Source organism: Sardina pilchardus, chromosome 16 (genome assembly GCF_963854185.1).
Source record: "Sardina pilchardus chromosome 16, fSarPil1.1, whole genome shotgun sequence".
NCBI classification, from domain to species: domain Eukaryota; kingdom Metazoa; phylum Chordata; class Actinopteri; order Clupeiformes; family Clupeidae; genus Sardina; species Sardina pilchardus.
Window position 1 is genome coordinate 6,349,573 of NC_085009.1, and position 24,803 is coordinate 6,374,375.

Here is a 24,803-nt window from a genome sequence, read left to right on the forward strand (position 1 = left end):
TTCATGTTAATTTAACCAATCAGAGGTAACCTAGGTGGTAAAATGGGCGGGCCCAACCTTGGTTTCACGTTACTTACTGTATAATCAATGTATGTAGGCTATCTAAGGCGTTTTAACTGAAATATTTCACCCGTAGGACAAAACAACCCACAGTGACGCACCGCTTTTGTATCGTCTAAAATATATAAAATAATAATTCATTGTAGGTTACTGAGATATTCATATTTAAAAGCAAAACTTGCCACACATATATTCCTTACCCATAATGAAAATAGGCTGTAACAGAAAAAAATAATAACAAAGAAAGCTTACAATGTATTTGGACCTAAATGCTTGTGGTAAAGTAATATATTCACGTTTGGATATTCGGAGGAGTTGGCCTACACATATAGACTCAAGCGGCAGAACCAATTTGAATTGGCTAAATTGGCATAACTGCATACAGCTTTAACACAGTTGACCCTGATAACAAATGTACAGAGAAATACTTTCTTTGAAAGGTGTATTTGCCTCCATGCTCTCGAATTAATAACGTTGTGGTACGGAGTTGAAATTCGGAAGCTGATCGAAACAGCTGGAGGTGCGGATGTGGCTGGAACTTCTACCACCACGCCTTACCCCAGATTAGGATTTGTTGCTTTAACCAGACCCCTGGGGTTTCAGTTTGGTTTCCCAGAACAAGATACCCGCAGGTGGTGTGACCATGAAAATGGCCGTGGCAGGACATCCCGCCGGGCGCTCCGAAATGCTTAGAGGACGGTAAATGTGGTTATCAGCATTAGAATCAAGTAGGAAACAGCCCAGCTGTATCTCCAGTTTACAGCCACAGGGCATTCAAGGTTTTATTGGAAGGCGTGAATTGCCAAAGTACTTCTTCGGTGTAGGTCCGCTGTTGCGCGGATATGTGTTAGGACTGTTAATACGCATCTCAATTGCAAATGAATGATTCTGAATACTCCACCTACTTCCTCACCTGTCATACGTATAGAAATGCATGCCTGCTGTTAAAGGCCGTCTTTCATCGTTTAAAAACACAAACAAACTCCAAAGTCCAAACAGCATACAAAAACGACTCAACCGAAGGTTTATATTTAAGTGAATCGAAGCTGTTTTATTTTAGTGACTGAATTTCAAATAAACAGCAACTTTCTCAGACACAAGGTATAAGAAACTATTTTTGTGAACAGTTAAAAGTGTGAGTAATTTGTAGTCAAACTGAATTCTAAAGTGTTTATGCAACAGAAGGACACATTTTTGATAAATTAATGGTTGAACAGATTATTTTGCAGTGCAAATCTCCTTAACAAACTAATTGTAGTAAATATTTGACATATTTAGCGATGACATGTCAGTAAATACAGATAGTGAAATATAAAATGGGTTGTTTTGAGGGCAACACAATTCCCAACCTATTCACTGTATGAATCTTTCTTCAAGTACTATTTCTTTGAGTTTACTTTTTGAAGATCTGAAATCAAGGAGCAACATACTGTATAAGCGCAAGCCTATGGAATATGTATCAATCTCTGTTTTTACTGAACCATCCACAAAAGTTAATTTTTGTATAAATGTACTGCACAGTAAAGTGAATAATTGTTTCTGTACGTCTTGAAAAATTGCGATGACATTTCAGTATGATTTCGCGTCCTGTTCAGTTTAATTTTGACATCGGGGACAAATTCACAAAATGCAAGAAAGCACAAAACTATAAAATTGTCACCTCAATAACAATAATAATAATAATAATAATAAAAAAAAACACAGCAAAAACAAGGCAGTCATTCCAAAGAACCAGATCAGATTCCATGTAGCCTGCAAAATTCCGACTCTGAAATCATCATCAAAGTCAAGCATTCTGCAAATGAAGACCATGATCTACACAGAGATCCACCACACCAGTCATCAATTCTCTTGAAACCATGATACACATATAACCGCAGTATCATACTGCTTTAAGACAATTGACATTCAGTCATCAGATTCAGTACAATTTAGTGTTAAGAGAGCTGAATCTCCTGAATCAACTTACTTAAATTATTCACTGTTTTTTTTTTTTTATAACAAATCTAACTTGAAATGAATGCAACGTTTCATGTCTTACTATCCTCCTTATTCAGGAGAGTGGTAGTGAACTGAGCCCGTAGGATGTCTCGATCCAGATGTCTCCCTATACAGAGACAGAGACGGAGAGAGAGAGAGAGAGAGAGAGAGAGAGAGAGAGGGAGAGAGAGAGAGAGAAAGGGACACATCACAGTTAAGTACAAAAAGACCTGGAAAATGGTTTCACTGAATACAAAGCAAGAATAAAACAGGGTAAAGGGGAGACAAAACAGTGTAATTGAGGGGACACTGAGGCAGGTGAGGAGACGCTCACCTATGAAGACGAGACGGTTGACTCTGGGTTCATCCTGCCCCCAGGCCTCGGGGGTCTCCTCCAGCTCGTAAAGCTCGTGAACCCCCTGCAACATCACCCGCTGGACCTTTCCCTCGATGGACAGAATGCCCTGGACACACAACAGCACAACAACAACAAAAAAACAAGGAAAACAACTGTAAACAAACGCTGACAAAGTCAACACAGTGAAATGTGTCGGCATCATCTCAATTTAATCTAAACGATCGAACAGATTTACTCATTGAATAGGGGACGCAAGTGCAGGACAATGTATTCACAGAGGAACAAAAACATCAGAAATATGTCAAGTCAGTTTAGATGGCACATTTAACATGTGCAAAGTTGACCCAAAGTGCTCTTTAATATGGCATTCTAAAGCTCCCACCTTTAAGCGAATGACATGCATAGGTGACCCCTCTTTATTCTTCAAGTTCTTTTCCCACAGAAGGTCCTGTAAAGAGCAATGATTTACAATCATCGTTTAAAAGCAATTACATTACTATTCCAACTCAATTTTTGTTTGAATTGTGGTACTAAAAAGTAACTACCTGAATGAGCAGGTTCAGCCGATCTTCAGAGACTTCTCCTGGCATTTCAATTGTTGCTGTTAAGATACTCTACACAGACAAAAAGGAAAGGATCACATGAATACAAAACATAGAGTTAGATTCATTTGAAAGTGTACAAAAAACACAGGGAAACATTTGAAATCTTCATTCTCTTATTAGCCAACTCCTTTTACAATTCACACCCTCCTACAAAAGTAGGGTGAAAAAAAATTCAACAGACACATTATGCCGTGATGGTTCATGTTTTTAGTTGGAGGCACTAGTGACTTCATCTAATGTCAAGTACTACTCCAGCAGCTACCACGCTAGGCCATTAGCCCCCTCACCCCAGAACTTCCTCACGGCATCAAAAGGGACACTTTGCAGATATTTAAGGCATTGTGTGGAAGTGTTAAAGTTACACACTTCCTTTCTCATTTGGTATAACAACAGAAAACGGGGGATTGGGGAGGGGAGGGGGGTTGTTGGGGGTGTGGAGAGGGAGCCTCGTTTGCATGAAAAGAGCGGCGGGGAAGGAGCTGATAGTGGTGGAGGGGGTCGAGGCTCACGCGGGAAAGAGAACACAGCTGAAAACAGATGATCAAGCAGACCCTCCCATTATGAGGGCAGAGTGAGAAGACCGCTCCTACAGAAGCCTTATGGGCACAGTTCACATATTAGTTCTTTGTCTCACACACACACACACACACACACACACACACACACACACACACACACACACACACACACACACACACACACACACACACACACACACACACACACACACACACACACACACACACACACACACACACACACACACACACACACACACACACACACACACTATGGCATAACTCAGCTTTGATCTATTCAATGCCTTGATACATTTAGACAAAGCTAACTGAAGTTTTAGATCCCGAGCAAGCTCAATTTGGGATCATTTAAGTCACATTAACATGTCCCAAAGTGGCAAAAAGGCATGTAGTTGATTAAGAGCAGTCATACCTTGTCTAGATGCGGATGTGTAGACTTCACAAGCTGTAGTTTTTCAGTCAACCTGAGGAATTCACAAAAGCTCTTAAGGAAGTATCACAGTATTCTGGGTCTTGCGAAAGGGAGTTTGTGTTCTGAATTGTTGATGGCTGAAATAGTGGTTCTGAATAGTCATGTCTGATTATAAAGGTAATAAAATGTTTGCCAGCTTTTAACATTCTAGGAGCCAATAGATTTCTGTTCAAAAGAATAATGTAAATCTGACTTTCAGATGCACTCTAGTGAGTTTTGATTATTTATCATGTGGTCTTACCTTGTTGCATCTTTAATGTCAAAGGAATGCAAATCTAGCACTTGGGATAAGTCAACTCTGCAAAATAAAACAAACAAAGGCATTTGAAATAGTTGTCCTTGAAATTACACAAGTGAAATATTCTATAAAGAGAATAAAAGACGGGAGCAATATCTATATGACACAACGTATTTGGGACTGTTTCCTGCCTTCTACATCCCGTCCAATCAGGAAGGACAGGGCACCCTTCATATGCTATGCATGAAACTGCAACAATGTCATTTCTGTGACTCCAGCTAGATATGCAGAGGTCTGTGCCCTGACCCTGATACTGTAGGGAACTGTTATTAAGCGTCACTGAAGAGTGACCGTGAGAATTCAGCTCCTGTGATTGTTTTTGTATCTTCCAAACAGGCCCAATTTGATGCTTCTGTGTGCCAAGTGAAGCACAGAAAACCAAATATATTCTGTGCTGCTCTGAGTTAAGTCAAATAGGCGCAAAAATGTAGTGGAAACTAACTTTTAGAACAGCAATTAGTACTGTAAGTCAGTTACACATTTTATAAAATTGCAAGTGCATAAAAAGGGAGAACTAGTCTTCAGTATAGAAATACCACAGTCCTTTATGCCTGTATCATATAATACATGACATTAAATCACCTTGAATTTTTTTTCATGGAGAATTCAAAGTCAAATAAGGACTTACATCACTCATATTATGCACTGGTCGTGTTTCACACTCACCTCGCCTTTTGCGTTTCTAGAATTCTAACAAGTCCATTTATGGATCTGTAGAAAACAGAGACGTACAGTGCAATCAATTTATTACACAGATGTTGTTACAATAATAATAATATTCTCAACTCGATCAGCAAGGAGGGCACCTTCACATGCAAGGCACATTTTTGAAGTTATCAATTCATGCTTTGATTATCTGTATTTTAAATAAGAAGATACATTTCATTTATTAAGACAAATGTCTTTTAATGTGTTTACTTACTCAACAGTTTCCCTCACTTTTCTTAATTCTTGCTCACTCACAAGGTCCGTCTTATTAATAATTAAAAGATCCGCAAGAGCCACTTGTCTGAAAGACATGAACAGGAACCATTGTGATTAAATATGTGATATTATTTGTTTAATGTACATTGTGATAAGGTAAGAAAGGGAACAGCTACCTTGTGGCTTCATTGACAAGTCCATCTGGTTTCTCCTCTGTCAGTTGCTACAAGTTTTTATGTATATGTGGGAAACAGATCCAGATAGATGCCTTTTAAGATCTCAGACTGGCAGAGATGTCAATTTTACATTTCAGATGTGTATTATTAACATAAACGTATAGAAATCATGGCAATTACCTGCATTGTATATTTTGCATCAATTACCGTGACAATACCTATAAGAGAAAGTTCAAAAACAGTGTTAAATGAAGACGCTTGATCAGTAAACTCTTAAAATTGTGTGACAATTCAATTCAAAGACTAAATTTCATGGCTAGGAGATGTAGTCTTAAATCAAAGGATATCTGTCAGTGTCTGTTATTGTGGTGCTATTGACTTATAATGAACTGAAATCAAACAAATTCTTCAGATCACAAACTCAGACGATATGCAACACTCAATGGGCCACTTCAGATGACTGAACCCAAAAGAAGAGCTAGAACACACTACTTATGTTATTTTTGTGTTAAATAGCTGCAAACAACCAACCTTTGGTTGTACTGTGTCTTCATGAGATTCAAACAGTAACCTCCTCATTGCCATGTCACCATGGCACCATGGCAATGTTTAGCAGTATGAGGTTGGCGTAATACATAAACACCCAACGCCATGTCTACATTCAGAAAAAATGGGATGACGTACCACTGTGTAACAGTCATCAGTCACCTAATACATGAGACATCATAACGTAATCATTGTTATCCTTTTGGGTAAACAACATAGTAATTATGACCTGTAGTCACAGATAACATAAAAGGCAAAGCTCTTCATTCAGCCCAAGTGGTTCAACTGTGCTAAATGCTTCCCTTCTCAGGGGTTTCTTCATCATATGGTATTGTATGTTTAGCGATTTGAGCCATAGTTTGCGTGAACATAGAGTCTCACAACTGCGTTGTCCATGTTGCGACATCGGATAGCAGCACTGTGTTCAGCAATGCGTAATCTGTAAAATCCCAGATGTGGAGTGGGCAACCACACCGGTTTATTTCTGGGACTCGTTGTTGTATGAACAAGTCTGTCTCTAAGGGAACACAACCTTTTGGGGAAAAAATCAAAGAGGGTTCAGCACACATTTCTGATCGCTCATTATTACCTCATCCCAACCCTCGGCGAAGTCCTGGCTGTTCCCGTCACATTTGCAATTGTACGTGAAAAATGCATATTTTGGTGTGAACCATATTCGCTGGAATGACTGTAAATGTAAACTGCAACTGTAAGTTGTCAGCTAGAAGTGTATGATCATGCCTTGGAACAGGGTGGGCACCTCAGAGACCAAGAAAGCCAAAGAGTCCCCCCTGGGGAAAGAAACCTAGAAGACTACATTATGAAAAGCTCTTGGCAGCAGCCAAGGATGAAGTAGATGACATTTTGAGAGAATCTGTGAGAATAGTCAGCGGTGTGCAGGCAGCTGTGCCTGCCTTAGCAGAGAGACCCCATGAGGGCTGAGCACTCTAAAGCCTCAGGACCATCAGTCGGCGCTCCCTTGCTCAACCAGCTGACCGGTGCTGAATTGAAATAAAAGAGCGGTGAAGCAGGTCAGTGAGGTTTTCCTCCAAAACTCTCGGGGAGGATTACTGCCCTGAATCTCCAGCCAGGATATCTGCCAAAGATTATGGTGATGATGGTGAGTCCAGCACCAAAGAGCAAAGTCAGACAGAGTGGCCCTCCATCACCTTCAGTCACAGCTTATCTACTTGGTGTGGCTATTGACTCCAGGAACGAGAAAGTCTCAGGCCAAGAGCTTATTTCAGCAGAATATGATGTTGTTGGGATATGCAATTGAGGGGATGAAGGATCTTTTGGAGTCAACAAGAGCCATTTCTGAAAAAGATCTATGGTACAACTCAAAGAATGTTCCGCGCCATTCATAATGTTGTGGGAAAATAGCTTTCCGAATCTGTTCAATCTGACAGAAAAAAATGAAATAACAATGGCTCGTGCCAGAAATGTAATTACCCAAGTGATTGTGTGCATGCAAAGAGAGCTTCAAGATTCCAAGTGTAGAAAATGTGAACCATGTAGCACTGATTCATAGAATCCTCAGTGCGTTGTTGAATGAAGTCCAAATGACTGTCAGCAAGACAGAAAAGGACAGGCCACAGAGGCCTGGACTGCCGTAGTCAAACTCCTCCAAATCAGCTGATGCAGAAAAAGGTCACCAAGCCAAACTCCACGGCACTCCACTTCCTCCTCGAGTGCCCTTTGGAAGGGATTACCCCTTCTCTCACATGTACTATGTGTTAATATGGATGACCTGAACCTTACGGACTTAGTTTGAGAGGACCCTAAAACTATATAATCTACCACTAGTTTAAACAATCTACCTCAAGATTTGTCTCTGTGCAGGAGCCATCTTTTCTCATCTCATCAAGTTATGTTATAATCCAACAATGACTGTGACTCCTTGGTATTGATGCTTATCATTGGCTTTGCTGTTCATGTTCTCTAGGATTACAGGTCATCATTATTATAGCGTATACCCAAGAAGACAACACTGATTGTACTGTGAAGTTTCATGTATTGGGTGACTGACGACTGTGTTGCACAGTGGCACATTCTCCTAATGTTTTTCTGAAAGAGTGCAGACGGCATTTGGGTGATTGTTGCACTACGCCTACCTCCTACTGCTAACCACCTGCCATCTGAAGTGGCCTATTGAGTGTTGCTGATTCTGTGGTCCAAGGGGCTATAATGATACCCTTTTCAATTGCTCAGATGAAATACAAGCAACACAAGCTATTCATTACTCAAACATATTTTGTCTCATCTTTTCTAAGATGACAGTATCTTAAGTTCTGTACTTCCTCATGTTTTTGTATATTAAACCCACTTTTGAAAAGTAGGGAACACTTACCATCCAAATACACATCACTCCCAAGTTCAGCATCAACCCAGAACATGGAGGCTACCGCACCTAGAAGATTACAATACCTAGACATTAGTTAAAAGTCATTATGCGGTGACAGCTACTAATGTGCAATTTTAGAATTTCAGACAAATGGGACTTAATTTCATCAAACAGAAATATAGATATGATATGGCTGTGTCTGACGTTGTAAAACCTATCCCGCTGACCTGAATGGGGGTGCAGACTGATCCACCAATAGAACTCCCATAAATGATAAAGCACTTTTCTAAATGTTTAATGCACAAAGCAATACAGGGGGCGCGCAGCCATTCTGCAGGAATCACCTGGAGTGACGGGTCGCTTGTCTACAAGAGAGCTGGCACCGGTGCTGTTCAAAGGTCTACCGGCGTCAGCAATGCTCCCTCAGCTCTGGGCCAGCAGACCCAGAGGGACCAGGAGGCCGACTCTGCCCACCTCACCTGACACCTGACACTCTATCAAACGTCCCGTCTGTCACATTAGAAGGGCTGGGCTGGGCTGATGACATCAACAGATTCCCAGCATTCCTTGCATAAGCTAAAATATCTTATGCAGCATTCACGCCGAGGCTGTGCGGGCGTGCAGACCGCACAAGACCACTGCATATAATCAGCCCTGTTTTTATCATATACACCACATACACGCTCTTGCCTATACATAACCTAAGCAGCACACTGGAGGAACACAATATATGCATTATCTTATGCTAATTCTACATCTTTGTTTGTTGCTAATAACCCTCACTGCAATATGAGGTCAACAGGACGTGGGTTCTACCTGGGTCAGCCAATCCAGTGGTCTCCAGAAGAATATAGTCAAACTTCCCCTTCTTCTCCATGAGGTTCTCTATTGCTTTCAGCCCGTTGTCTCTGTGTAACAACAGAAGAAACAACTGACATTTATGGGGGGAAAGTCACAGCAGCAAGTAAGTAAATCTATGTTACATTGTTTTCCGTTTTAGATTACATCACATTATATTACATTACATTTGGATGATGCTTTTTTAACCAAAGCGACTAAAAACATGATAAACAGTTAAAGCAATTTTCTCAACAATTTTAGGACAATTTAAAAAAGGAAGAGGACAATAAAAAAAATAAGTGTTAGTTAGGTTGATAATTTGCAGAAGCAAACACATTTTCTCAAAGATTGCTGCATTAGAAACAGCATTTCACAATTGGTACAATGTGGAGAGAAGAGATGGGAGAAAGGGTTGTGTACTTGACAGAGCAACAAAGGCAGCCGTTCCTGAGCTCCAGCCACTCTTCATAGAGCTCCCCAGCCTGGCTGACAGAGAGAGACTTCTCCAGAGCGCTACCTGGTGGTGTAACGTGGAACAACAGTCAGGCAGATTTCACCATCAGTCTGCACACTGCACCTTGCCTGGCTAGATTGAACATTAGTCTGCGGAGTCCGCGCTGTAATTCTACTGCACAAGAGGCATGATCACTGGGCATAGTTCAAATAACTCTGTACGGATTTGGATAGTACTTCAACCAAACAGGCCGAAGATCTGGGTGTGCCTGGTGGATAAGCCAGTTTGTGATTGGTCCCAGCAAACATGGACAGGAAGCAGGAGAGATAGATGTGCAGGTTTCTAGCCTGAGCTGCAGGGCGAAATCCAATCGCCGGCAGATCGGTCTATACTGCACCTATATCAGACCAGGATCTGCAGTCCTTCATGGTTACCAATTACTATCTGGATGATCTTAACCAGCGATGTTATACGAGTCTTAACTAGCAAAGGAGGACAGCAGTGGTTAATTATTTAAAACAACAACCACAAGATTGATAGTGAAAAAAACAACAACAAGAAACAGTATGCGCAGTATGCATACTGAATGAGGCCTCCTTGTAACTCACTACCTTCCTGCTTTTTGGTAACATAATACATAAACCTTAGATTTTCATTATTAATTAAATTGGTCCAGTTGCTCAGAAACAAACAGAATATGACTTACACAAAGAAAACCCTTTGCAGGACACTCATGACGTCAGGGTTCTTTCAGGCCAAATCAATCCTCATATTCACAAAGTTCACCGTAAAGAATGAGTAACATTAGGAGGGGATTGCCTCCTATCTACCCTCAAAGTTTAAATGAAAATTGGGGTCTTGCAGTGTGAAACAAGAGTAGCAGCAAGTGTCCAGCTCAGAACTTGGCTTGGAGCCATGAAGAAAATTAAGGTCAAAGTAGCACCCAGTCTGAAAACCTCATGTTCAAAAGATGTTCCAATCTGTGCATGTTGTTAACATCCATTATTATAAGACATGTCTTCATTTGCAATAAAACAAAATATAAGCAGGTACCTCACCTTCGCCAAATTCGTTTAGAATTACAGCTATTCGTTTACTGTGCTGCTCAGTTAAGATGTAGTTCAGCAGAGTCGTCTTCCCTGCACCTGAGCAAAAAAATAAGGAAACACTGTAACAATCAAACCCTGAAACATGATTGGACAGTTTTACAGTTAGGACCAAGAAACCAGGATAAGCGGTTGTTGTCCTATGAGGAATGAAAATCTGATATACACCTGGCTACAAGGTTAGTGATGACCACCGCAAAGTGCACATAACATGCTTTAGCTAATGTTATATTCTATGTAGCATTTTGTCGAAGAAATGGTTGACGATAGATGTAGTCGCTTGTAGTAACGTCTTGCCGTAAGCTTAGCTAAGCTAACGTCTCCGCAAAATTCTAACATATTTAGCCAAACCATTGCTCACCTAAATAGCCAGTGATTATTGTGACAGGTATTTGCAAAGATGGTCTATCCGTCGTTTTTTCAATGGGCACCAGCTCGGGACAGTCTTCCTCGTCCATGGTTAGATAAAACGATGTTATTTCTTGAAAACCCCTGACCACTTTCACTTAATATACAAGTTGCAGTAGCAGTGCTAACCCTAACTTTGAATGACAGGACTGTGGTCCTTGGGAGTGTGCCGTCAGCTATCAAGTTAACCGGTTTGCTAGCTAACGTTAGCTATCGTTTTGGTGAGGTTAGTTAACATCTGCACAAGTGTTAATGCTAGCTGTGCAGTTCTACCTCGTGTCAGTGTTGGCTTTTTAAAATTAACAATAGTATATCTAAACTGGTTAGGTTACACAAGCCTGTTCCAAACTAGGTACACCCAAATCGCGTCTGTCTTGCTTGAGTTTACTGATACGAGTTAGCTAGCTAAAACTTCACATCACACATGCTGGCTGTTATGTGTGCACATGATATTTGTCCCCTGGAAGACATAACGTAACCTTAGTTCCCACTTGTTTTGTACAGCTTAGTTGAGATGACATCCTGATAAAAACAACGTGAAATGATTTATTGCACTTAGTCTACGAGCTTTTACTCATGCCATTGATTTTTTTTAGAAGGCCTAGCCTCATTGTCTGCGGGCCATTTCGGTTTCTCTTCACCAGAGTGGCAAACATTGCATTTATAAATTGCAGGGTCAGGCTGTAGAGTTTAGAACGATGCTTGTCACTATTATCTCTTCTCCTCCTAACTCTTTCTTCCTCACTGTCTGATTTCTCTCTCCTGTCTCCCGGGTTGTGTTTTTGGGCCATGCTAATATCATCACAACATTAAATCCACCCAGGTGTATCTGCACTGAATTTCAGCATGACATTTCCAGCACAGTACCTATTGCATCTTTTTCTTGTATTTAATTGGCTTTCTCGTTCGTTTTTTTTTTTATTATTTTTTTTTTATTTTTTTTAGCCTAGACATATCTGGATACGTGTCACTTGACAGAGCGTTGAGGCAAGGATAATAGTCTCCTCGGCATTTTTTAGTGTTGAGGCAATGATAGCCTAATTGTCTCGTCATCCAATTTATAAATGGTCAGTAGGCTACTAGACCGGATAACAGCTGGACCCCTCGTGCGCGCCCAAGATGCCTTGGGTTCCCCAATTACATGGAGTAGCATATCGTTTAATATCTGCTGCTGCATAGTCGAGATTGAAGGACCCATAATTGCATGTAACATGCTTGTGCTGAATTTTGCCATTGTAAACGTCCAGAGTAATGAAAAGCAGTTTAAAGTAGAGTTACTTAGCCTATATTTATTGGCTAAATGTTGGTGCCCCCGACGCCTCATGGTGCCCTGCGCACAGTGCGTGATGCGCGTGGTGGTACGGGTGGTACGGAGGCACTGCCTAGCCTCCTTTACAAGCACTTTAGGGATATCAACGCAAGGGGGCGCAAATGTTTCATGTATGCCAGAGATAATGACGGCTCTATTAATGTACAATCCAAGTGTCAGCTGCAAATGTTGATCAATTTGAACACTAATGCTAACAAGAGGGAACAACTTTTCACACACTTATTTTTTGTTTTACTGTTAATGTGCTTGGCTAATTGATTTACAAGTGATTAGTAGCCTAGCCTAATTTAAACAAACGTGAATAGAAATAAACAGAGTTAGGCCATAACACCCTAAAACTTTTTGTTTAAATAAGAGAGAATAGGCCTAGTTTGTTTCATGAGCATAGGGTAGTTGAACACTGACAATCGCAATGGAAAACAAATGGATGTGCTAAAAGGTAGGCCTATGCCAGTTAGAGTAGCCATAGCCTTATAAAGATAATTCATATATAAAATATAATTCATATATAAAAATAGGACTAATATTGCTAGCTTATTATTGTAGGTTTTTACTCTTGTATTATTATTTAGCACTCATGTAATCTGATCATAAAATTATTTTATACAATTTAACATTCATGCTTGAATAACCTATTAGCCTAACTAGGCTATAGATATAAAAAATCTAATATGCTGTAGCAGGAACAGGGATAGATTGACTGTTTGAAGATCAGACAGCGTTATCGGGAGACACATCTCAAGTGTTTATTTAGTCAGCATGGACACAACGTAGTCATGCCCTGCCCTCCCAACAGACTGCGAGTAGTTGAGGAGTTGAAAATGCGGAAGTTTCCACCCAGAAAACCACTGCCACCGCTACCGCGAGGATGAAGCTTGGGAGCCAGTGATGACATCTGTACCGCAAGAGTCGTGGATACTCCACTGAGCGTGTCGCAGCGGCGACAGTGAACTACAATGGCTTCGCTACCCGGTTCGGAGCGACGAGCGTTCGCTCTGAAAATCAACAGGTAATGGACCACTTACTTGCACCTTACACCTTGGACTGTTGCACGAGTTGCCTTAACGCGCCCCGTCACTGCGTTTTACTTTTGCTGAAGATTCCGGAGCATGCAGCTACACGTTTCGCATGTTAATGTCTGGGTGTGATTCGTTCCTTCACTGTTAACCAACTTCAGCGCACAGGACCCAGTTCATGTCAGTTTGTGTTGTCTTTTCTGGTCACAGTGGCAGCTTGTGACATTCCACATTTCTGCTATCGTTGTGGTTTGATCGTGAGCTGCACTTGTCAAATGGGCACCACATTGTTGTGATTTAAGCATAATGATAAACAGATGTAGGGACAGTAAACTCGAGACGTAAAACTTGTATTTCATACAGGTGTGTCTTCATATATCTAAACTAAAGTTGCCCTTTTCTTCAGAGATTTTCGGAAAAATAAGTACTAATTGCTTGATCATTTCCGTTCTGTCCCTAAAGTAGAACTGTTGTCTATGGATCATTTCCTGCAGAGGAAATTGAGTCCATGCTGTGAATGTATGAAAGATGAAGTTGGAGTCCCTTTGAGCTGCAACATGGAAGTGGTTATTGTTTTAGGCTAGTTCTGTCTATCCACAGCTGGGGAGGAAGTAGGCTATATGAAGTATAAATAGTTGAGATGACAGAGTGGTTTAACTGATATAGACTGAGCTGAGTCGATGTGAGGTGTAGTCTTTCCTCTTTGGCTGTTTTTATTTATTTATTATTATTTGTTCATTGACATGGCAACTGTAGTTTGTCCAACATTAGTGTTTGTACCTGTGTGAAAACAAAACATCGGAGTTCATATTTAATTCAGTTATCAGATAAATTCTCATATGTTTTGAGATGGGGTAGGTGTTTACAGCTGTCACGCTAAGACAACTGCAAACTCTGCTTGACAGGATGTATCAGCATGAAGAAAGTTGTCTGACATCGGAGCCTAATTGCAAGGAAGAATTTGCTCTACATTCCGACCACAAAACAGGTGTTCTTATCCCTCCACTTTGGTGGTGTTTAATAACAAATAGATTGGTTCTGCATTGGTGTCTTCGCAGGATTCCATCAGCACTATCACTTGTATCTCATTTGTTCCCCTAGTTTCACTTCTTCATTTTGCCATGTGCTGCAGCTTTGTGAAGGAAGCAGACCAAGCAAGCAGATACCAAATTTGGTCTAGTTAAATGTGTTACTTATGCCATTCATATTAATACTACCCTGTGAGAGCTATGGTGAAAACATTCAGTCCACCCTGAGTTGCCCTTATCACCAGTGGCCTTTTCTCCCCAAAGCCAAGGGAGGTACGGACTGCTATGGGATCTTTTGGAGTTTCATGTCTTGGTGACCGTCAGTAGGAATCATGGCTGACAAGCATTAAGGTGTATGAGAATGGCATATCTGTGGAATGATGGTGATCCTGGGTAGGAGGAGCCCTGAAGAATGAACACATCCTATTGTATTCAGGCTCACTCAGCATTATGCGCCAATAAACTATGTATGGAGGCATGGTTCACTTCCTCTGTAACACAAAAGCACAACAATAGCAGAAGATGTGCGGAATAATAAACTGCTTAGTAATACAAAAGCTGTCAGCAGTAGAAATGAAAAGGGTTATTCCAGATTTTCAAAATGGTTTGTGAGAATTCTAGTGAAGTATTTTGTGAAGATTTCCAAATATGAGCAGCATCAGACTCTCCATAGATTGCTGCTGCCGTGTTTCATTTCTAGTATAGTAGTGGTTATCAAATAGGATGGAAACTCAATGGATTTTGTAATATCTAAAAGTTTCTATGCAGAGCCAGTTTTCCCTGTTTTTGGGTGAAATAATTAAAATGGTGATTAGGAACTCTATATTACTGTGAAGAATATATATATGTTATTTTGGTGGAGAGGAGTCAGTTTTTACACAACTTGCTTTGAAAAAAGGTTAATCTGCATGGGGTGAATTTCAAAATGGTCCCAACGAGCAATGTGTGAGGAACACGTCGGGGTTTTTTTAAAAGAAGGAAGTGAAATTGATGTGGATGGATGAAATGCAGTGGTGTGACGCTAGTTACCAGTCACGTTATCATTTGACCCTTCGTTTGTGGGTACACAGGCTTTGCTGTAGTGTAGGTATAGTGGCATCTGGTTTCAGTCTTAACAAAAGTACAAATGCAAACTGTAGCCTAAACCCCATGGCATACGTATTGACTGATTCATGTTTGGAAGTTAACTAGGTTTGATGTTTGTTTGTTGAGTAATCACTGCTAGTATCCCCCTATACTGCAGTTATAGAAGTGACAGGACTGCACAACAGATAGACCCCCATTGCAGTTTGAAGCAATGCAATCCTTCAGGGAATTGCCTGTATCTGAAGACTCGAGGAGTAAACAAGCCAACATCATTCAGCAACTTGGTGCCCTAAAGGCCACTCGCAGCACTTTTGGTGACAGTGCTGACTGATTGGCGTCAGCTTGGCTTGCCTGTGATTCAGCACCTACAGTGACTTGGGCAGCGCTTATCAAATGACTGAGCAGCATATGTGTGACTTGTCCTCCAATAGGCAAGGTCTGTGTATGGTGCTGTGGTTTGATTGGCCATACATTCTTGGGGGTTGGTCGATTAACTCTGAGATGCCTTTGAGTGAAAACTGTTGGTTTCCCACATATGGCGCCTCTCATTCGTCTTTTCATGTATCCTCCTTTCCTTCCTCGGTCCTCGTTCCCACTGATCTAGATAAAGAATGATGGGGCGGCAACAATGGGATAGTCTATCCAGTGTTAGTTATAGATCAGTGGGAATGAGCCTGGAGGACCGAGCATCGAGGAGAGAGGAGAGAGGTTGAGAATGGGCCTTAGACAGTGTCGCTCTAGGAACGGAGCTTTGATAAAGTCAGCAGGAAGAAAGTGGTATCTGCCCTGCGGAGACCCCGGAGAGCAGCACAGCACTAGTAAGATGCTGAGTCAGGTCTCTGCTGTGCTGCCTTGGATTTTCTAAATCGTGGAAAATGGTGGCTCTGTCGTCTTGTTCAAGTGCGTAATGATTTAGTGAAATGCACTGACCGCAACAGACTTGTTGTATTTTGCCCTCTCGCGCTCTCTGTCCAGAGTTCCACATTAGATTCTTCTCTCAGACGGCCATTTAAAAAAGCACAGGAGAAAAAGTCATCCATCCAATCGGAATCGCACGAGCAGCAGACCAATGAAAGAGGCTGATAGCTGGTTCCCAGATAATGCAAGTGTTTTGTGTAACATTTTCATCAGTCTTTTCATAACTCGTTTTCATAACTCTCACAACTCTGTGTACTTTGGGACGCAGGAGTGCCTTGCACATGGAACGTTCTGTGAATGATTGTATTTCATTGAACAAAACCTTAGTGAAATGGTGGCAGACAGAACTTGATGATACCACTGACTTGGTGGATTTTTGCTGCTGCTTTCAGGTACAGCTGTGTGGACAAGTTGTGTCACGAAACCTTTTTTTTTCGACAAGGTGCTAGTTTGCTGACACAGGTCACACAGCACTTACATGCTTGTGCGATGTTCCCTGAGCCAAAACCGAGTGAATTACTGTACGCATATCTTTAGATTTATGGAGTTATTTTCCGCCCGGTTCTCTTTGCTCAGGTCAATGGCATTATGAGCAACGCGGCCCATTATTAGGATGCTTCAAGTGAAAAAAAATGTAGCCTGGGGCGGAAGGCGGGATCAAGTTTATGTGGGAATCGGCTGATGGTAAGCCTCAGCATGTCTCAGACTCACTCCACCAACTTTCCTTCGACTGTCGGCCGTTCTGAGAGACCAACAATCAGCAAAAAAATTAAATAAATAAACAAATCGAAAAGCATATCATCCAGATGATCTCACTGCCTGAAAGATGAATGTGCCAGTACTATATTTTGTGTTTTCTCACTGAAGTTAGTACAGCCCACTAACCCTCCCTGGCACAGAATGGGCACCACAAAATAAAACAATACTGTTAATGTACAGAAGGCAATGAAAACAACTTTACCAGATATCATGTTTTGAACAGAGTGATTCTGATGTGGACATGGGATAGATGCAGCCATTTTGTTCATGGACTGAGGAATTGTTAGTGGGGAAAGATATATTCTATATTGTAGATGACTGCTCAATGTTCTGTTCATTCTGGATTTTCTTTACTGAACCAGCCTGCATACTGCTCTTTAACCCAAAGCTCATTTCTATGCGCAGACAACAAAGGACGTGGAGCTCATTGTGAGGATTTACAGCCATTGTTGCAAATGCCAACAACCTGTCAAGGATATTACACAATTAACAAAACCTCCCTTTACAGAAAGTAATAAATCAGTTATCACCCAGCCTTATGAGAAAACCTTTTTAATTAAAGGTTTAACCACAAACTGCAAGTAGGCCTATATGTTGTGAACACTTGCATGTGCCAGAATGAAGTCAGTGACGTGTACAGGCAGCTTAAACTATGAATGAAAATAAAGGCTGATATCTTTCCTCATAGTGAAAAAAGACAGTAGCGTACAGTATGTGTGTAGAAAGTGAAGTAGTTGTGATGGAAGAGAGTGTGATAAACGTTGGGTGCTCCATACATAATATCTCCATATGTTTTTGCTGCCCTTCATCTGTCTGTCTGTGTGTCTGTCCGCCTACCATTTCCATGAAACCTGGTGGAGGAGTGTTGCAAGGAAGAGCCTGTTAAATTTTGGGCAGGAATTATTTTTATTATTTCATCAACATTGCATGATGGGACATATTGGCCTCGGTACAGGTCTGTTCGCTCTGTCCGCCCTTCACGTTGGGTTAACGTGGGTGTGTGGCTGTGTGGCTGTGTTCCATCGCTGCTAGCACTGGACCCTAGCGTTAGCATGTTTGTTGTTAGACCTTATCTGCTGCTCGACTGACCTCAAATGGAGTCTCTGTGTGCGCTGTTGAACTGAATAGTTCTGCCGTTGGTCACCAGTCAGTAGAATGGCAGTGTGCAGTGAGACAGAGAAAAATGACACTTTCTTTCACAAAACCTTCATGGGAGTTCATATGCTGACATAAAGGCTAGTTTGCGACTCATTTTTATTTTAAAACTATATTTAGTAGGCTGGCTGGAATCAGAGTACATACAGTTCAGTTTTCATGGCGGGGAAATTCTGGTGAATGTGACAGCCAATCAGATTGCAAAAGCGAGCACATGGTTTTGGTGAACACAAAGTCCTGCTTTTTGAAGTGTGACAGAGTCAACATGGCCGTCGCTGAGAGGGATAGGAAATAAACATCATATGAAGGACAGATAAACATCTGGCATCCCCAGTGTCAGCCAGAACAGCAACAGCATCTCATTATGTGTGTTAAGTGCTTTATCTAGGCACACAAAAAGTGCTTCATGTCGTCTAATGTGAACTTGTATGACTTCACTGGCTGGGGTGTATTTCCCAAGGGGGTCATCCCTATGTTCCTTGGGTCCTATGTTCCCTGTTTTTCCCCAAAAGGATCCTATGTTCCACGGGGAACATAGGACCCTTTTTGGGAAAAGTGGGGAACATAGGACCCTTTCTAAAATTTGAGAAGAAAGGGGTTCTATGTTCCCCGGTCCCATACAAAGTGAGAACATAGGATCCGGGGAACATAGGATCCGGGGAACATAAGGTATCCCTCCCCCAAGGTAGCATGGTAGTCAGCTTGGGTCCATGCTGTGTCTGCTAGTAGTGGTGCCTGCAGTGTCTTGTGTGCCTGTGTGGTTGTTTTCTGTGTTTGAGTTTCTCCTGCAGGTATGCTTGCTGTCTCTTGTCTGAGTGAATTCCTCGATGGTCTGAAATAAGGCTGTCTCTCGCAGAACCTGTTTGTGTACTTTATATTGTAAGAAGTGATCAGTTATTGACTCTCTAGTCCAGGCAGTGTATTGACATTGGTCCTGTGTCAGGTTGAAAGAATGATTGAAATCATCCATGGTCTAAGCCAAGAAGACATGTTCAATTAAGCTGTAATTCAAAAATGCTTTGTCTATGTCTGTCATTTTGTCACCTAGAATGAAAATATTGTCATCCGTTATTTTTTTTAATATCCCCATAAATTTCAACAGGTCTGTTTTGTTCCAAATTTAACACCTATAAAGTTTGATAAGTTGCTGATATGTTACGTAATCAGGAATGGAATGTTTACCTGAGGTGCGTGTGTGTGTGTATGTGTTGTGTGTGTGCGCTCACTCACTCACTCACTCCCTCGTGGGACTTTGGCCCTCGGTCTCTCCTCATTTGCATGGTGTCTCGCCCAGGTGATGACCTTTAAGGGGGTTTTGGTCTGTGTGTGTGTGTATGTGTGTGTTTTGTGTGTGTGTGTGTGTGTGTGTGTATGTATGTATGTGTGTGCATGTGTGCAGCATTAGTATGTAAAAGAGAAAGATTTTGAACCGATAGAACACAACATGCCCATAGCACACACACTGCACAGTATAAACCAGCACATTTCATAGATATGATAAGGACCATTAATACAAGTGATGACTATAGTTTATTTCAACAAACCATCACTCAACACTTTTAGTCCTTAGATGAATGAATGTGTGCTGACATCATTTTTTCTACATGACATAGACATTATGCCGAGCATTATGTCGAAGTGGACAGCTGCTCGGTTTGTTGTGGAAAGGATTAAGAAGGTGTTTGTATTAGGGCATCCAACGCCTATCGAGTCTCCCCATCCCCAAACTCTGCCCCAAATACACAAACCACAAAACATTAGCGGCCAGGAGCGACCTGCTCCCACACGCATTAGCGCAAAGGTCAGGAAAGGTCCGATAATGACACTTCATGGATCCACCTCAAGGCAACGTCAATCAGCGTCGTTTCTGCCGTGTCAGAGAAGAGCATTTAGTATAGCTGTTTAGTTGTAGGCCTGTTTTTCCTCATTGCTGTAGGTTGATCACACAAGCCTATTGGTATTAGAAACGGAGGGGGGCGTGAGGGGTAGAGGGGGGGTAAAGGGGGGGTTGTTAGAGTGAGAGTGTGGCAGAATGCCCTGCATGGATAACAATGGACTCTATGAGATAATGAGCGCAGCCTGTGGAACCTTCTGGAACAGTGACCCATTTTCTCTCTTTGTCACCCCTATAAAAATGCCCTCCCCAATGCCAGCCTGCAGTCACCCACTTCATGCTGATGGGTGAAGCAGAAATGTTGGCGAGAGATCATGAGCAACCATCAACAAGTGGACTGGGACTTTAATGAGACTGACCATTTCCTCTTAGTTCACTGAGATCACTGCTGAATCCCAAAGCAATACGGCGTCACACACACACACACACACACACACACACACACACACACTCACACTCCCGAGTACAGTCCAGAATGTGTTCTGCTCCATTGGCACCCATGACTTGATGGCGGGTCTGTCACCTCTGGACCCTGCTGTAGGAGGCTGCACTCCTCCTCTTCAGCGGCCAACATTGTTGTTGACATAAATTCCTCCCGAGTAATTGCACTCCGAGGCCTCCATCCGAATGACCCGTCCTTATTACGGCCGAGAATCATTAGTCCAGTACTGGGCGCGCTGCCCGGGGGCCTCTCTTCAATTCAGGGGTGGACTCGGAGTTCAAAGTCTGACCTTCTCGATCTGCTGCTCGCCACCAACAGCTCCATTAGTAGTGACAGCGGTGGAGCTTTTTTTTTTGAAGTGGCTCAAAGTAACCGGAGCGATAAGGGCTCGATAGCGGACTGACCGCGGCGCATGGTGTCGGGTCACTACTAATGAATCAGTGAATGACGTTGAGTGACTAACCCCCTACAGCTTCCTTTTGAAAAGGAAACAGGCGTTTTTATAGCTGCGTTACGACTCATTTCTGTTGAAAAGATTTTCGATTGTCGCCGTAAATACCTCGGGCCGTTTGTCGCGAGCGACGCAGGAGGTGCAGCAGAGTCGAGACGCAAGACTTCCAGACAGGTGTGGTTTGGGCGTTGCATAATAAGCAGCTTCCTTCCCTGCTCTGCATTTCCTTTACAATAGGGAGGTATGGCAAGGGCTGGTATTATGCAATGGCATCGCTCCAGTTGCATAATGGCCGCTGCAAAGATACCGGGCCGGCCTTGTGAAATATGATTAGGTGATCTGGATCTACTCTAACAGGCTGTTAACAGGTAGATATGGAAGGTGTCCTGCAGGTGAAGTGGGTCCATTGACCTGCAGGTGGAGTAGGGTGAGATACCACTTGTGGAATACGGTCTTGCAACATAGATAGATAGATTACTTTATTAATAACCAACGGGATATTGTTGTGTGTGTGTGTGTGTGTGTGTAAGTTCAAACATGTTCTCATATTGATAGTGTTTACTGGAGATTGGATGTGGTAACTGGAGGTGAGGTGTGTGTATGAAGGTCCCTGTTGTGTCTGTGTGGCGGGAGGGCTGGATGAAAGTGCTCGCCGTCCTCTTAGGCTGAGCCTGCTTGTTTTCCCAATCCAGCCAAAGCTCCTTACGCTCCCCTCGTCAACACTCCCTCTCGTCCTGTCCTGTCACCGAACCCAGCATCGCCCCCTCACGCCGTGTGACACGATAGAACATAAACATCCTAGTGGAGGCAACCCCCCCGCGTGTAAACGCATTGTTCTCCCGTCGCGACCGATGACGGCTGAGAGGCGTGTAATTGCGACCCGCTGTGCCCGGCGTCGGTGGCATCCGCGTTCCGGTGGCATCTCGGCTGCTTCGGTGGCAAGGGCGGCGACGGCGGAAGAAGCGACTCGCCTGAACTGTGCTGCCGGTGTTTTCGCAGGCACTCGTCGTCCGAGATCAGGAGGCACTTCAGCGCCACGAGCCACAGCTCCCCGCACACCACCCTCCACCAGCACCACCGCCACAACTCCAGCACCGGGGGATCCTTCTGCTTCACCGTGGTAAGACACACCTCACACACACGCGCACCTGACACACACACACACGCACACACACACACACCTCACACACATACACACACACACACACACACACCTCACACACATACACACACATACACACATACCTGTCACACACACACACCTCTCTCTCACTATACACACACACACCCCTAACACACACACCCCACACACACACACACACACACACACACACACACACACACACCCTAACACACACACCACACACACACACACACACACACCTGACACACACACCTGTGCACCATAAGTACAGTCCACGCTGAGCTAGAATATCATGGTAGATCTGTAGCACGGCGCTCTCCCGGTAAGACTATAATAGCTCTGTTGTCTCTGTCTCATAGCAAACAGATTCATTTTCCAAACGCTTAAAGCATGAGCTGTAATTTCCACTGCTGACAGCAGTAATTATCGAGCTGTTGTTGTTTAGCCAGATAAACCTGCAGGGAACAAGCACTTGTGAATGCTCGTTATGAATACAGTGTAACAGCAGTAGGCCATGTGGATGTGATGCACGGTTTCTGTTTGAGTGTGATCCTGATGTTGTTGTGACAGTGTGTTCAGTGGCTGTTCAAAGGGATATCACTGCTGCGCTGTTGTAGGTTTCACCACTCGGTTCATGCCAGTCAGGCCTTTGGCTCTGACTCAGGCATATTCATTTGGGATGATCTCTCTCTCTCTCTCTCTCTCTCTCTCTCTCTCTCTTTCCCTCTCTCCCTCTCTCCACTCTCCCTGTCTGTGTCTGTGGGTTAATCTCTAACCTGATCCCCTTCCACTCTAAGTGGGTCAGGGGCCCGGGCAGCTGCCCGACAGACAGAGCGGGAGAGAGAGGGAGAGAGAGGGAGAAAGAGAGAAAGAGAGAGAGGGAGAGACGGACGAGAAGAGAGAGAGAGAGGCCTCCGCTTACCTCTCAGCTTCGCCTGCCGGCTTACGCACACGCAAATCTTTAATATGAGAGGATTTGGGCTGCGCAGGACTATTTATTAAAAAAAGAGAAAATATAATCTTAGGATATTTTCCCATCCCATCAGCTTGCTGATGGAGCGTCTTTTAGATGATTTGTTTACCTACTTTGAAGGAGTCCACTAAAAAGGGCCCATGATGCACACTAGTGACACCTTGTGATTGACAGCACAAATAAACTGTCAGGATGTGTCATCATAACACTGGCCAATTTCCAAATTCCAATTTCCTAATATATGTGAGGCCTAAGTCTTGTCTTGGTCTTTTTGGATAAGATCAATGGAGAGTACTTTTCAGTATGTATTAGTGAAATGATTGTGTGTTATGTTGCCATAGATTCCTAGGCTGTATGCAAAGTCCCCAGTCTGATTGGGGAAGTAGCGTTGGCTTAGCGTCAGATGTGTTGTAACCTCATGATTTGCTTCTTGTGGTCGTCGCTTTTTTGAGGGAGGAATAGGGTAGTGTAGGCTTTTTTGTGCTTCCGGCAACGCCATTTTGTCAACTTCCGTCACGGGTGGTTGTAGAGAGCTTTTCCTTTGCGGGTGAGTTTTGTTGTATATTTTAAATGATGAATAATTCACGGTGCACCTGTTCCCAGTCGTGTTGTGTCCAAAGCTCCTAGGTGCTGTGTCTGGTTTTGTAACGTATTGCACAGTGTCAGGAGATCTATTTGAAAAACGCACAGGAAACTGTGGTCTCACTATTACATTACACATGCCACTACAAGTTCTATAGTTTCAGGCAAATGTGTTAGAGTCTAATACTGTATATCGAGCAATTAATAGCACTTAATAGGTTGACATTTTTGGAAGATTGGGGAAGAATGGTGGCATGTTTTATGACAGGTCGATAAACAAGTTGATGTTCTTTTGCAGTGTGTTCTGCTTTCAGCCTGGGCAGGAAGTGGTTCTAGTAGCTGAAATAACAGTCTTTTTGTATTTAGTGTTATATTGTTCCTTATAGAGCGCAGTCCAGATTGTACTTGTCTGCCATGTGTGTTATTACCTTTCAAGTGTATTTCTTGAAGAACAGACAGTCCTGTGTGCACAGACAGAAAGAACCCTCCAGAAAAGAAAAACAGCAGTTACCTCCCTTTTTATTTGAACATGCCTCTGCTTCGTGCCCTGAGGGCAAAACCGCACCAGGCTGACTCTAGTGACAGAAAAAAAAAACGACACCATATTTCATTTATCTGCTGAGCAGTGTCCCCTAACCCTCCTCTCATCAGAGAGAGCGCCGTGTTATTATCGGTGAAGCCGTGGCTGGCGTGTTCTTCTTGATGTGTTAATGAGCTGGTGGTCAGCAGCGCTGGTCTCAGGAGGGTGAGGGCCGCTCTGTTGGAGAGTACCGCCACTTCTGCCCGGCGCGGCCAGGCCTGTTCTCGACACGTCTGTCTGAGGGTGTTTGGGGAGCTGTCGGCGGTGCTCGAGCGTGACTGAGGGACCTAATTCACTCCGTCCTTGTTTTCATGCAGCCCTTTTAGCTAATTTGT

The 24,803-nt window shown here is 42.8% G+C and overlaps 2 protein-coding genes across 4 annotated transcripts in view; one reads left to right on the forward strand and one right to left on the reverse strand.

Moving 5' to 3' along the window:
• Positions 1-1,633: 1,633 nt before the first annotated feature.
• Positions 1,634-11,537, reverse strand: cbwd (COBW domain containing). The gene is made up of 15 exons (XM_062517025.1): positions 11,064-11,537; positions 10,655-10,741; positions 9,563-9,659; positions 9,119-9,210; positions 8,309-8,368; positions 5,593-5,630; positions 5,413-5,459; positions 5,235-5,321; positions 4,979-5,023; positions 4,256-4,312; positions 3,955-4,006; positions 2,944-3,012; positions 2,781-2,846; positions 2,375-2,504; positions 1,634-2,167 (listed from the first exon to the last, which is right to left on the reverse strand). The coding sequence occupies exons 1-15, from the start codon at positions 11,158-11,160 to the stop codon at positions 2,091-2,093; spliced, it is 1,101 nt and encodes a 366-aa protein (XP_062373009.1). The 5' UTR covers positions 11,161-11,537; the 3' UTR covers positions 1,634-2,090.
• A 1,705-nt stretch (positions 11,538-13,242) lies between these two features.
• The window catches only part of dock8 (dedicator of cytokinesis 8), a 45,338-nt gene continuing 33,777 nt past the window's right edge, over positions 13,243-24,803 (forward strand). Inside the window, exons 1-2 of one of the 3 annotated variants that reach the window (XM_062517022.1) lie at positions 13,243-13,449; positions 22,189-22,309. In XM_062517022.1, coding sequence (XP_062373006.1) covers positions 13,397-13,449; positions 22,189-22,309 — 174 coding nt within the window. In that variant the 5' untranslated portion in view covers positions 13,243-13,396. Of the gene's footprint in view, positions 13,450-22,188; positions 22,310-23,268; positions 23,854-24,803 lie in introns of those variants that run through there. The other 2 variants (XM_062517021.1, XM_062517024.1) reach the window with 2 other exon arrangements.